Source organism: Rhagoletis zephyria, unplaced genomic scaffold (assembly GCF_001687245.7).
Source record: "Rhagoletis zephyria isolate East Lansing unplaced genomic scaffold, Rhagoletis_zephyria_1.1 Rzeph_scaffold_01642, whole genome shotgun sequence".
Lineage (NCBI taxonomy): Eukaryota > Metazoa > Arthropoda > Insecta > Diptera > Tephritidae > Rhagoletis > Rhagoletis zephyria.
Window position 1 is genome coordinate 9,997 of NW_016158726.1, and position 15,409 is coordinate 25,405.

A 15,409-nucleotide genomic window follows, 5' to 3' on the forward strand; every position below is an offset into this window, starting at 1 on the left:
TTCTTTTGTTTATTCGTTGTTTAATGTTTTCAATAAAAAATTCTAGCGCGTTATATAACAAGCACTGTATAAATCCACACTTCAAACTTTATACAAAAATTATAAAAATTCAACAAATTTTACCAAAATCCCCGAAAAAATTTCAAACTTTTTATTCACAAGCTTTAAGTATGCAGTTTTATAGCCCATTAAATTTTAGAAGGATAAAGTGCAAGTTTCAAGATGCTAGAAAATCGCATTGATATTTAAACGACTTCCAAAAAAGGAGGAGGTTATCAGTTCGTCGGAATAATTTTTTTTTTTTTTTTGTAATGTATGTTACCACATAACTTTGGACCACGTCAACCGATTTCGATGATTCTTTTTGCATCGAAAAGGTGGTGTCTCAGAGGTAGTCCCATACTAATCCGGTTTAGATCCGATCATTGGATCATGAGATATATATATATATATTTTTTTATATGAGAATTGAAGTCGTTTTTTTTTGCTAATTATTACTTGTTAATAATTTGTTTAGCTGACGCGGCATTTTCTTCCATATAAAAAGAAATTTTTAGCATCAACACCGTCAGCTAAAAAAATTTTTAAAAATCAACGCGATGTTCTAGCGTCCAAAATTTAATGGGCTATAAATCTGCACACCTAAAATTTGTCCAAAATTTTTTAATAAAAATTTGAAATGTTTGGAGGTTTTGGTAAAATTTTTTGAATTTTTTAAATTTTTTTACAAAGTTTGAAATGTAGATTTATATGGTGCTTGTTATATAATGCGCTAGCCTTTTATAAAAAAATATTATATCGAATAAACAAGCGAGATATAGCCAAAACTGGTCAAAATAAAAAGTTTCTATTATTTCTTCCACCACTGTAGGCCATTTGCGACTATTTTGCCCTCCCGCCTAATATATGTACATCAGGGGTGTCCAAAATATTTTCCAAGCCACCCCGAGAACTGAAGAATATGAAAATATGGAGTCGCTTTATTTTTTTTTTTTTGAAATTGATTAACATTTAGTGGCGCCGCTGGAGCTTTGAAGTTGTCAATGAATTTTACATGTAGAAAATGAATTTTTCGTAGTAGCATATTTTTTAAAATTTTCTCTTTCCGGTGCGTAATGCGATTACGGTCACATAAAATAATAATTATTTTGTATACACATATGTAAGAGAAAATATTATAGGTTATAAATAGGTATTTGTTTATTTTTTACATAAAAAAGCATATACTAAATTTAAAATAATTTGATAATTTGCGCTAACTAGCGGATAAATTTACCTTTTATATTGCATTGTCATCGGCTACTGAGAGCTAAGTTTAAAGTTTCAAGTCTCTGGCCAATCGGAAAGTTGGTTAAAAATTGATTCCAAAATTTGATTACACAGAGGTGAAACATAATATAAGCTTTTAAAAAATGCTATAAATCTGGGGGGTGGTTGAAGTAAAACTCTAAACGTCGATTTTTTTTGTATATTTTTGGACCAACGTAATGTTCATACATCCATTCGTACTTGTTATTCTATTTATGTGATGAGGAAATTTTTTTCAAAACAATTGAGGGATTCGCAGCGGTGTCGTAAGTGTCGTATTTTTGTTTGTCGTAAACTTTAAAAGCTTAAACAAATGCTTAGAGAACTTGAAATCACAACCAACTATTTTTTACCCCACCGAAAATGCCCCTGAACCCCCTTAATATATTTTTTAGGCGTTTATAGTTTACGACATACAACAATACAACACTAACGACACCGTTGTGAATACCCCAAATATTTAAGAAACTATTTTGATTCATAAAAAACTCCATTCTGTACCTACATATTTTCAAATCGGTCCAGCTCACGCAAATCTTAATATTTTTCCGAAATATTTTTGTGGAATAATAGATAATAGATTTTATAATTCCAATGGGTACACATTACCGATTTTTGTTCTATGGGGAGTGATGCAGTCTAGTGTACATACATAGTCAGAAAATCGTAAATTACGTACTTACATACATACATATGTATGTATGTATGTATTATGGGGGAATCACCGCTTTAGATTTTCCTGCAGAGCAACCTGATACGACGACTTATGTATGTATGTATATACGATGTTAAATAAAGTAGGAAAAAATTAAGATAAACAAAAGGAATGCAAATGTCGAGCTGCAATACGAATAATTTTCGTGTCATTAACTGGTATGTATGTATACAAAAAAATATTTATATAGCTACATATGCACTCTAAACCGAGTACTTAATGACTCAGCCACATTGAATTCGCAGCTGTGTTGACTACTGTTACATTTTCCAAACTATTAGTGCGTTCGAATAGATTCCCAGTGAAAAAAATGCAACAGCAACTTGCAAGAGAGTCACGAACGAGTACCTTTCAAATTGGAAAATATCGAAAAAAGTACGCGAACGCAAAAGTTGCGTTGTATTTGACAGTCTTACCAGTATTTACCCGTAAAGCGACTAGAACCATACTAATCGTGCGTGTAGACTAAGTGTAAACACCACTCTAGCACCATAGAGATACTTTTGTTTGTCGATTGCACCGGCACAAAAAAAAGTGTTGTGTGTTTTTAACCGACCATATTTCAGCCCGCTCAATCCGAATCTGAGGTCCCCCCGACTCCGATTCGGATGCCGAAAAATGGGCAAAAAATTCTTAATTTTCGCAAAATTCTTAATTTTTACCTATCTCGGCAGCCAGTTTGAAAACGCCCTATCTCAGAAAACTTTTCAAATGCACCCTAATGTACACATACATATTAAAAGTTCTCGCTATCGGATTAAGTTTAAACAGCGACCGTAGTCTATATATGTAAAATAATTTAGATGGGCATCTAATAATTATTTTATGATTTTTTGTTTGGATAAGTTTCCGAGATATCTTCAATTTACCATTATTCAGCTTAAAAAAGTGGTTCCACTTAATCACGTATATCTTAAGAACTAATTAAACTGAAAAAATAAAAAATAAGGAATGAATAGTCAAGTGAAAATGCGCAAAGATTTTGTATATGAAAGATGATAAGAAAAGAGCGTTTCTCAGGTGTACATGGCGTATGAGTAACATTTTTCATACAAAAAATATTTGCGCATTTTCATTTAACCACTCATTCCTTCTTTATATATCATCGATTTTCTTCATTAGTGCCTTGTTTTTTTTATAATATTTTTTTTACCTGTTAAAGTTTGATTTTTTTTATTAAAAAAAAAATTTTTACTGATTTAAAAATTTCTCAGAAATCAGGCCCATCGAAAGGTGATGTATATAGGGTTTATGAAGAATTTCGTTAGCTTTCATTTTCCGTACGGGCTTTTAATTGGTACGTAAGATACTCGTGATTAAATGCAACCAATTTTTAAGCAGAATAACGGTAAATTAAAAATATCTACATAGGAATTGGATAGTCTTTTCACAAAATTGTTGGCTGCTCCATTTTTTGTTCGATTTTGCCCAGAAATAATATTGGAATAAATAGAGTAGGCATTACTGTAACGCTGGTATGCCGAAATTGCCAAAATTACAACAACCACTCTCTAAGTGACAAAACGTTGAAATTTTGATGAAAATTTGTAGCTTTCCTAACTTTTGTGTAAAGTTTTAAACGGTATTTTTATAGAAAAAGTTCCAAAAAAAATTTAGCTCAAAAAACATTACGAATATTTTAAAAAGAATCATCATGTTGAATCAGCTGGATAAAATTTAAAATTTATTTTAATTTTTTTCTTTTTCAGAACAAAGTTAAACCTATAGAAGTTGCTCCAACAACCAGCGGCGCAAAAACATTTGCAGATATTTGCTGGAGTTTTAAAAATAAAATTAATCTCGAAGAAAATGCTGGGGACGAACCAAAACCTATTGCACGACAGATAAGATATAATCTACCCGAATATTATATTTTTGAGCAACCGAATTTTGGGTAATTATTGAAATATTATTTTTGAATATTTATGTGTGTATGTATGTATAACATATGTACATAATTAAAGTATTTTTTCGAAAATTTTCTTATAATCAAATATTTATTTGTTTTTTTTTTGTTTTTTTACCATTTATTGCAGGCTTTTCAAGTTGGTCACAGAGCTAGGACACTATTATCCGACTGAAGAAATGAAGATTGCACAAGAAAATCAGTTTAATTGTGAATTTTTATCGCAAGGTGACCAGATGATACAGTAAGTTCAAACGAAAAACATATATGCATATGTATGTAATATTTGAACTCGGACAATAACTACGCCAACTTCCTGTATACGGCAATACTGGGAAATGCATGATAGAACTTACAGTAAAAAGAATACCTTTGTTGGGTACTTTAGGTTCGATTTTGTAAGAATTTGCACTTCTTAACCTGTTTTAAGATATATATTTTTTTAAACTGTTTTTTGGATTATGGGAACAAATTAACATAATCTAATTTCTACAAAAGAAGTGTGCCTTTTCATTGCCCTCTGCTTAGTATTTGAGCGAAGAGGGTAATGAAAAAGCCGACTTTTCCGTAGAAACGAAAACGTCATAAAAAAGGATTTTGCATGAAAATGCCATTTATTTCAAAGATTTTTATTAAAGAAGTTTTTTTTTATTTTTCAGGGACTATCTGGACTTTACTAAACTGGAATCAACTAATATTTTCAAGATTTTCAAAATGTTAATACAAATAGAAGACCTACACACAATGCTACCGTATTGTCGTGTGTATCTGGAAAACGTGGTAGTAACTTCGTGTGGCGGGTACTTAAAATTCGACGTAAGTAGAAATTTAGCTGCATATGTATAAACCAGATTTACATATATATATGTATATATGTATATTAGTCATATAACTTTTTTCTAAAATTAAATATACAAAAATAGCGTTTTTGTCGAAATTTGGTAAGCAAATTTTAAAAAAAGAATTCCGAGAAAATTTTGTGCTGACCAAACACATGCATTGTACTTACTTATGTATATGCAATCAAAAACTAGTTTCTATTTTGATTTTTTCATTCCGTTGACCTGGAATTTTCCATATACATATGTACATATTTTTTTAGATTTTCATATGTGGTACTGAAAAAGCATATATCGACCCTAAATCGCTAAAAATATGTACGTAAGGGACATTTTTTTCGAAATTCTCTCGGAACATTTTTGCATCAAAAGGGATATGACAAGACATCGGAATAAAAAAAAAATAATAATTTTTATATGCAGTTTTTAATTTTTTTATCGCAGTCATAATTCGTATAACATGGAATTTTCCCATGGTGAAGTAATAAGAGCGAGAATAAAGATTTGACACAATCATATTTGAAAATTTGCGTTTAAAAATTTCGATAAAATAGCCGAACGTAAACAAAATAGGAAAAATAAAGCGAGAAAGCTGTTTTATTACTGCACCCGTCTCTAATTTCACCATGTTACATATATATACATATCTGTGGAAATTTCACAAAACAACTTAAGTCTATCTTTCACGGACAAACTAAATAGCTTATGTCGGCAAAGCTCTTTTTACCATCAGAGCAATAAAAATTTTATTTGAAAGAAAGCATTCATTTGTTGAAAACAGAGACATTTAAAAGGTTGTGAATAGCTATACAAAATTTTAATATTTCTTTCGAATTATAAATTTTTTCTCTTTGACGGAAAAATATGTTTTGTCGACATATGCTATTTAGTTTGTCCGTGAAAGATATACTTAAGTTGTTTTGTCAAATTTCCACAGATATGTACCTACACTGCCGGCAAAAAGTATTGGCACAGCAAATTTTTCACAATATATGCAAAATTTTTTTATCTACTATTTTTTCGCCAATTTTTTATAAAAATATGGTTCAATCTACAACAAAAAACATAAAAATATAATTCTTAAACTTTGGGCAAAACTCGCGAAAATTCAGCAAGTTTTCACCTTTTTAATCCGGTTTTTTAAATTTTTTTGAGTATACAGTTTTGCAGCCCATTAAATTCTAGTAAAAAAATAATTTTTGAGAATTTTTTTGTCGAAGATGTTTTGCATTTTTTCTATATAAGGTATTTTCAATAAAATTTGTTTGTATGGAAGAAACTGCGTGAAAAAATTTGCCAAAAATCAGCGGTAACTCCTAGCTACTTAAAACTTGTGCTTTATTAGAATGAAATTGATTGAGCTGCAAATCTGCATACTCGAAATTTGAATGAAAGTTTACTGAATTTTGGGAAGTTTTGCACAAAGGTTAGGAATACATATATTTTTATGTTTTTTGTTCTAGAATGAACCATATTTTTATAAAAAATTGGCGAAAAAAGATTAGAAAAAAAAATTTTTCCATATATTGTGAAAAATTTGCTGTGCCCATACTTTTTGCCGGTAGTATATGTATGATGTTGTTTTTTTTTCAGAAAACATTTTTTTCTCGCGCTTCCCTACGTGAACTGTTTTTCTTTTACCAAATTTTGACGAAAACGTTATTTGTTTTGGTTTTTCATCATTCTGCATCCTGTCATAGGTATATTTTATTTAACCTTCCGTTACTAACATGCAGTTTCATAGACCGAACATATTCTTAAAGCTTTATGTACAACAGAGTTGAGCTTTTTGAACTTTTTTCTTTGTATACCTCTCGGTTGATCAGTGATCTTGTTGATGGCTGTGTAGACTGATCGCTGCTATCTTGCGTTTTATTCCCATTTTCAATGATTCGGTCTGTGAGACCGATATTAGTATATGTTTTGAGTGCGGCAGCTTCCTGTGCTTAGAGCAAAGTTGTATATTTCAAGCCGAGAATGAAGACTTATTACCAGTAATATAATGTAATGTAATGTAACATAAATATTTCTAAAATATATGTATTTTTTTATTACTTTCCGATTTTTGTCTTTTTTAGTGCCTTTTTGCGATTTCTGATACCTTTTCCTGCCTATTTCGCTATTTTATTTTGCCTTTTCCAGCCGATAGGTCCTAAAAATCCGTTCCCTGCTTATTACTCATATAAATATATTTCTTATTTACTAGTATCATATCAATACAAAATATTTAAACTGAAAATTTAATTTATTGACTTATTTAAAAATTAATAACTTTACCCGAATTTTTGTTAACGTGTTATTTTACTATGTATTATTTAATGAAATTTTGTTATTTGGTTTTGTGATGTTTTTTGATTTTAGTATTGATTACAACAACTACTAATAAGAATTAAATATACAATGCAATATTTTAATGTGAAGAAATTAACCATTCTCTGAACTTCGGTCTGAGGGACCGATGTTAGTAGCCGTGTTGTAAAATTCATGTTAGTAACGCAAGGTTAAGAAAAGTCATATGCCTAATTTACATACCTACATATGTATGTTTTTATATTTCGATTTGCCCTTTAATGTTTAGATTAATGTACCAACAAATGTCAATATCGATGAAATACTCAATCCCATAATGGATGAGGTAGTATTTGTGCCACTTATGAGTCGAGCAATAGCACAAAATCAACTCAATTATCCAGTTGATCTACTCATACATCATCCACATGAATCGCTGACCACTGATGTAGAACTTTTTCGAGAAGTAGGCTTACTGGATAAACTCGAGGGACAAACGGCGTTTGTGGAAAGCTCAAATCCACGTTTCAATATAACTAAAAGCTATGACATCATATTTCGATCGAGGCGGGTACACTTTCGTTATATGCATCGTGCGTTGGAACTCTTAGATCAAGTACGTTGCGAGTATCTTTTTCCTCAAAGGAACCCTTATCGCCAGGAAGCGCCGAAGACAGTGAAGTACGATTTTTTTTTTTTTATTTACTACACACAAATTTTTATGTATTTCTTATCTCTTCATATAGGTTATCACTGATTAATAAACAAATTAGTGAAAATCCAGAACAATTGCAAGCTGTTGCACAAATTGCTGGCGGTGCAAACCCTTATGCGCCATATATAGTTGTCGGACCGCCAGGTGGAAAGCGTTTTGCTCTTAAATTTTAAATCTCACAACATTTAACTTTCCTATTTTTCTTCATACGTATTCCTCAGGTACCGGCAAAACGACCACAATCGTAGAAGCCATACTCCAGCTATACATTTCTCGTCCGAATTGCCGTATCTTAATTACAGCAAGCACGAATTCCGCATGCGATACAATTGCATTGAAGTTATGTGAACATTTTGAAAAAAATCCTCGACTTAGAAAACTCACACTACAACGTAGTGGTACGAATTTTATGGGACGCCCCAAACCACCGACGGCCATTTTGCGTGTCTTCTCGAAATCACTATTTAAGAAGGGCTTCAAAAATATAAATCGCACACTTTTGGAACATTCGAATTTTTGCAAACGTTCTTATAATTCACCATCTGTTGAAGTATTACAAAAATACAATATAATTGTGGTGACCCTCTGTACTATGGGCCGATTGTGTACCGGCACCATTGGCAATTGGCCATTTACTCATCTATTCATAGATGAGGCGGGCGCCACAGCGGAACCAGAAGCTTTGGTGGCCATAACGAGTGTCAATACGAAAAATTGTCGTGTAATATTGTCGGGCGATACAAAGCAATTGGGGCCGGTGGTTATGTCGCCGGTAGCCGCAGAGCTTGGTCTAAAATACTCGCTAATGGAGCGTTTGCTTAATCGCGATTGTTATGCAATTCATGTTGATGGTAGCTATGATCATACTTTGCAGACACGTTTGCGTCGCAATTACCGTTCACATCCGGCAATTGTAAAATTATATAATCATCTATATTATAGTGATGAACTTTTGGCAAAAGTAAGCTTAGGTAAGTACGTAGTTAAATTGATTCCATTGGTAATTAAAACAGGGACCGTCATAATTTAACAGTTGAAATTGGATTTATGTATATTTTTCTTAAACTCAAACTTAGTTGTTTTTTTTTAATGATTTTTAATCTTTCGATCATCCCATAACCGTTATTTTCAATTTAATTTTTTCGATCAAAAACGACTTAAAACGGTCATAAAAGTGCAGCCCTTATTGTAGCGGTTAAAAATAATCGAAAAAATAAAAATCCAAAAATAACGTTTTTTTTTAATAAAAATTTAAAAATAACGATTTTTCAATAATCTTAAAATAAAAATTTGGTATTTAATGGTTAATTTCGAACTCTGAACTAAAATAAAATAGGTGTTAAAAGCAAAAGAGTAGTTTCCTTAAACTGCGAAAAGTCTCGACACCCTTGTAAATCTCCAAAATTATATTTAGCGGCCAAAATTTATAGAACGTAATTTTCGAGTTTCAAGTTTTTCTAATCTAAATAAGCACACAAAAAAAATTTCGTCTCTGGTTACTTTTCATACTCATTTTCTTTGCAGAAAATTTAATTAAATGGAAAGATTTGTCGATTTTGGATAATGAAAAATTCCCTATAATTTTTCAAGCTGTTCATGGAAAACTTGGCAAATCTATAACATCGTGTAGTTCTTTCAATAAATTAGAGGTGGATGTAATCATTTGGACTATAAAGCAATTGCGTGCAAACGCAGTAGCCAATTGTGCTCGTTTCGGTCCTGGAGATATTGGTGTTATATCACCATATAAACTGCAATGTGCTCTTATCAAAAAGCAATTGCATGAGCAAAATATATCCGGCGTAGAAGTGGGCACAGTTGAAATTTTCCAAGGCCGCGAAAAGCCCATAATCATAGCATCGTTTGTAAAATCCTTCTGTAATTTAGGGTTTACCGCCGATCCGCAGGTAAGTGTAGGAAAATTAATTTCGTTCAAAAATATTTTTAATTGAAAAATTGTTGGTACCAAGGCATATCAAGGTGTTGTCAGTAACTTAACCTCACTTTTTCGGCAGGTCTATTCCGGTCACGCATTTTAAAGTACTAGAAAAGGTACTAATTATTTACTACTTTTAATCCGTTGGTGCATACTATTTCAAATTAAATGTATAAAAATGTATAATTACAGGCTTATAAGCCTGCATATATGTTTGTATCTGCAGCTCCACACAGCTTGGACATATATTGTAATTTTAATGCAATAAACTATTGCAATAGCATTCGTTTAAACATTTTAATGTTAATACAAAAAAAAAATCATTAGCATTATTTCTTCGGAATTAATGCATTGAAATGTTCATCTACATTAAATATCAAAAATTAATGCATTAATCTTTTTCATTTACATTAAAATGCTATGCATTAAAAAATTTAATGCATTTTTCACAACTGCCATGCAGCCACTCTATTCTAGTGTGTCAGTAGTTCATTTGGCTCAATATTATGACAATGCAGCTAAGTTATTTAATATAAAAAATCGCCTTTCCATACGATTTTTGTGTACGTTTTTTTCCATTGATAACTACGATATCTTTTATTTTTTTACTTATTTGAGGACAAAAATTATACAAATCCAGCAATTTTAAATATTAATATTGTTCTGAAAGCACCAAGTTCTTTAAAAATCGCGATAAAACGAATTACAAAAATTTAGTTCAGATACTATTTCCCAACGAATAGTAGTATAAAAATTAACATCGGCAGCACTGAAAATAAGCATGCCGATCTTGTCAAAATCACAACAAACACGTCGCTACTGACAACACCTTGTTTTTATTTCACCATGGTACCAAGGCACATTGAACAGGCAGTATCAGTAAAGCACGTGTTTTAATTTTCTTTTTTCAAATTATTTAGTCTCGAAAATGTCAAATATTTCAAATTTTTTACCACAAAAATTCTTAATTGTTAACATCTATGTATTTGCATGTGAAACCTTTTTCCATACAAAACAATCGATTCAATAGCAGATTTTGGAACGTTCGCCGAACTTAGCAGCCTTGCAAGGGATGGATCCATGCTTCAAGAAGCAAACAATTTTACTAAGAAAGGGAGTTGCAACCAAGGCAAATTTATATAAGGTGGTGTTACTAGCTCAGCTGATTTTGTGTATGTGTTTCGCCGCACGGCTTCTGATATCAAATTGAAAAATTTTGTTTGAATTTCTACACACACTCTTACAGATTTTGACAGTTTATGCCGCCAAAGCAAAAACAAAATACATGTAAATTTTTGTTTTTGTACTCCTGCTATCACCTTATATTAATTCGCCTTGGTTGCAACAATTTTTATTTTTTCCAATTTAATTTTTTTTATTTTTTCGTATTGCACATGGCACGATTTGACTTAGTAGAAAAAAATCAAAACAGTTTTTGACACTTTCGATACCAGAAGTAACAACAAAATACATGCAAATGTTGTTTTTGCTTTAATACTACTACCTGTTTGATATGGCTTGGTTGGTACTAAGTAGGGCTGATGATACCCTGGCACCCGGCTACCCGTCTGAATTGACTAAGACATATACATAGGTGCCGGGTAAACGGGTAAGGTAATGTAACTTCACGGCTAAGGTGCCCCAAAGTTTCCAAAGCTTTGCTTCATGCTTTTGTTATTTTTCTTTTAATATACATACATATATTTTTTTAATAATTTTTAACCCTGTGAGTTCCAAATACGTATGTACTTATCTTCATTAATTTATTTATTTCAATTATTTTTAATAATTGCCTATTAGTCTTTTTCCTTAATATTGAATTTTATTTCATTTCATTTTAATAAAGCGTTTAAATGTTGTCCTCTCACGTGCTCAATCGCTGCTCATACTCATTGGTAATCCTCAAACTTTACAACAGAATAGCGATTTTGAATATTTGATTCAAGAGTGTTCAAGTATAGGCAATTTTAGACAAAAAGGTAAAATTATTTTTTATTTAAGAGAACAAAAAATACAATNGTTCATTAATTTATTTATTTCAATTATTTTTAATAATTGCCTATTAGTCTTCCTTCTTTTTCCTTAATATTGAATTTTATTTCATTTCATTTTTATAAAGCGTTTAAATGTTGTCCTCTCACGTGCTCAATCGCTTCTCATACTCATTGGTAACCCTCAAACTTTACAACAGAATAGCGATTTTGAATATTTAATTCAAGAGTGTTCAAGTATAGGCAATTTTAGACAAAAAGGTAAAATTATTTTTTATTTAAGAGAACAAAAAATACAATATGTAATTAAAACTTTGTTTATTTCAGTCATGACCCTAAATAATAAGCCAGTGATTTCAACACCGAATCCAACCATCACAGACAAATGAACATCAATTTTAACAGTATTTTTTCTAAATTTTTTCACATTCTGCATTTTTTACTGCTTTATTTTTATCATAAATTCATATCTTATTATTTGTTTATTTAAAAAAAAAAGTTAATAAAATAAGCTAAATGCATATGCAAATATATATATTTTGAAATATTATACATGTAGGTAATTATTTAACTATATTTCGTTACACTTAGATTTTTAACTGCTGGAATGACGCCTTTTGATTGCCCCTTTCTCTTTTCGTGTTCGATTCTATGTACATCAGGGTTACCACTGTAAACTTTCTTTCCTACCAAAAGCTGGTTTAAAACCCTTCCAAAATGGCTTCTTTCCTTCCATTTCTTTTAATCAAGAAAACGGTGATTAACAGCATTAAATACATTTATTTTTTTTGGTTTTTATACTTATAATAAGATTTCTAGGTAAACAAAGAGAACACAAAATAGCTATTATATATATATAGCACACAAAAAAATTGGTGTATACCGACATATATTTCGACCTGCTGAATCCTTATACGGAGTTCAGAGAATTGCCAAAGGTAATTGGTGAAATTCTGCCTTTAAACGAGTTTTTTAAAAGGTATTTGATATAATGGCCAACAGTTGGACCCATCCAAGAAACAGAATGAGGGTAAAACTGATATTGTCCCAATTGGGCAAGTCTACTCACAGTGCTGACAGACACACTACAACAAACCAGAGATGTTTTCTGTTTTTTGAACAAAGAAACCTACCAAAATTTTAAGCATCGAGAAAAAAAACCTACCAATTTTGGTAGGAAAAGCCCAAAACGGCAACCGTGTTCTGCTTGGAAAAGGGTGAGAAAATTTTGTGTTCGTTTCTTAAAATGTCACAAGGCGAAAAAGGCACATTCTCTGCCCTGTGAAGCTTTGTGAGGGTAGATCCTTGCCCTGAAATTCTGTCAAATTCTCTCTCAAGTAAAGAAACTTGCAAATTTCTGCACGAACGCACCCAATAAACACCAAAAAAAAAATATTTCTCCAACCTTGGAGAAATTCATAGTTCTCAAGTTGATATCCAACATCATTCTCCAACTCATCTCTAACCGACGCGCAGATAAGTAAAAAGTGATATAGAAACGAATTTTTAATTATCAAGTGAAAAACTAAAGCTATATAAAGAGGAAAATAACCAACAAAAAGTAAAAAATCTTCAAAATATCCTGAAGGAAAATAAGTGAAGCGAAGTGAATCAAGTGGCAAAATTACTGTCGGACTATATATTGCGAAGTGAATTATTGTAATACGATATTGATTAACTACATAATACAAAAGGAGTAATAAAATAAAAAACGTAATATTTAAATTCAGCTATGTATGTCGTTTCAATCAACAAAAAGTACGGGAACAAAAGAAGCATTTTTCCTGTAAAAAAACGTCAAACAGTGACACTTTTCATGATTTTAACAGAAGAAATAGTTCGTGTAAAATCTTGCAACTTCATTCTCTACACAACTCTCCAAAAATCGCTCTCATTTACAGGATTTTGGAGGAATATGGACTACGGGATCATATTTCCTTCAACTTCATGTAAGTTCGTGTAAAAACCTGTAAGTTCATGGAGTACTGGATCAGAGCTATTATCAACGCTTTTGGCTTTCCTTTTCGACCGTGGCCGCCTCAGAGTGAATACACCGTCTGAGCTTATCGGAGCTCGAATTACCGCCCGGTGCGGTATAGTTTGTAGCCAAATAAAATTTAGTCAAAACTTGTAAAATGAAATTGCAGATTTTTAATTTTAAAATATTGCCAAATACAACTAAAATTTTCTGGAGCTAAAAAACCGCTAGATAATTTTGAAAAGAGCTAAAAAAAAGAGCTAGGAGCAAAGCCCAATCTTCGGAGCTAAATAGAAAAATAAAGAACTAAATCTAGCTCCAAAAGGAGCCAAATGGCAACACTGAGTATGATAGAATACATCGTGATGAACATGCAAATATTCATATCTATGCAAGTATATACACATGTTCATACGAGTGTTTTTAAAGCGCAGCGCGTTTTGTGAAACGAGTAGCTGTCGTAGCACAGACAGTGTTGGCACTCGCGATACAAATTTATGGTAGATCAAAGGCTTATAAAACAAGTAAAAGTACTAAGGCGAAAACGACATTTACGTGCTCACGTTTGCCTTTTTTTGATGACAAGGACCAGCCCCAAAAACCCCCGGGGTCTGCTTGATGATTACATCAGCAATATTGATATATATGTATACATATATATTTAACTTTCCGAGTTTCCTATCTCACATCGCCGCTGAAATACAAAAGCCGTAACTAAGTACAAATTCCAAATTCTCTTTTTGATTGATTATGATGCATTTCATCGAATTATAAGTCCCCACATCATTTTAAGCAATTAAAAATTGTTTGTCAGTTACGCCTTTTTGCATTTTGGCGACTATATGAGTTGGGGCCTTTCTATTACTACGGGTATACGCACGTATTATTTGCAAATAATAATTTGCAAAATGGTAAACTTTGCCGTATAAACGCTGAGTTAATTTTGTATTTGCAAATAACTAAATTACGCAAATGAGTATTGATTAGTGATACTATTTGCAAATAAGCGCAAGCCATTCTTAAGTTTATTTTCTGTCTCGATGGTCATCTTATTGCCTTTTTATANTACGCAAATGAGTATTGATTAGTGATACTATTTGCAAATAAGCGCAAGCCATTCTTAAGTTTATTTTCTGTCTCGATGGTCATCTTATTGCCTTTTTATAATCAAGACGTTGCCATTTTTGGCAATATTAAAAAAGAATTTTTCACCATCGAATAAACAGTGAGTTAGGTATTTGCAAATTGTTTTTATTTGCAAATAGCTTACGTATAAACGTAGTATATATTAAGGTAACGATATGTACATATGTGACATTTTTAAGGCTATAAATTGCTTATTTTTAGACTTAATAAACGTTAACAGGTGGGGACGAGGGTGCGGGTAAGAATTTTTCTTAATTTTGCTGGGTTTAAAATTATTAAAACTCTGCGTACGTAAAACTTGAATGGCTTCTTTCTTTATTTTGCTTGCTTCCAGGAGCATCGATCCACTATTTCCACAGTTTTTGTGCTCCTGAGTTAAGCGAACGTTCCAAAGGCTGGCTTTCTATCGCTTTATTTTATGGAAAAAGGTTAACGGCGCGTTTACATTGGACAATGCTGTCAAGATCATAAAGATATACGTATTACTTGTCAAAATTGTTCCAATGGAAAAGATGCATGTATTAGTGAAAAAGTGTTCATGTATTGTCATGACAGTATTGTCCGGTGTAAACCCTAAGTAAACATG

General features: G+C 31.6%; 1 protein-coding gene across 1 annotated transcript; it reads left to right on the plus strand.

Annotated features, from left to right (window-relative positions):
• The first annotated feature begins 4,093 nt into the window (after positions 1-4,093).
• Mov10 (Mov10 RISC complex RNA helicase) lies at positions 4,094-12,088 on the plus strand. The gene is made up of 8 exons (XM_017618488.1): positions 4,094-4,173; positions 4,589-4,745; positions 7,347-7,738; positions 7,804-7,916; positions 7,994-8,743; positions 9,297-9,679; positions 11,555-11,687; positions 12,027-12,088. Exons 1-8 carry the CDS (start codon positions 4,109-4,111, stop codon positions 12,086-12,088), a joined length of 2,055 nt encoding a protein of 684 aa, XP_017473977.1. The 5' UTR covers positions 4,094-4,108.
• Positions 12,089-15,409: the final 3,321 nt, after the last annotated feature.

Coding starts and splice junctions, on each gene's coding strand:
- Mov10 (XM_017618488.1), top strand. CDS start 4,109: ATGAAGATTGCACAAGAAAATCAGTTTAATTGTGAATTTTTATCGCAA. Junction 8,744..9,296: donor TTTGGCAAAAGTAAGCTTAG/GTAAGTACGTAG, acceptor TTTTCTTTGCAG/AAAATTTAATTAAATGGAAA. Junction 9,680..11,554: donor GGTTTACCGCCGATCCGCAG/GTAAGTGTAGGA, acceptor ATTTTAATAAAG/CGTTTAAATGTTGTCCTCTC.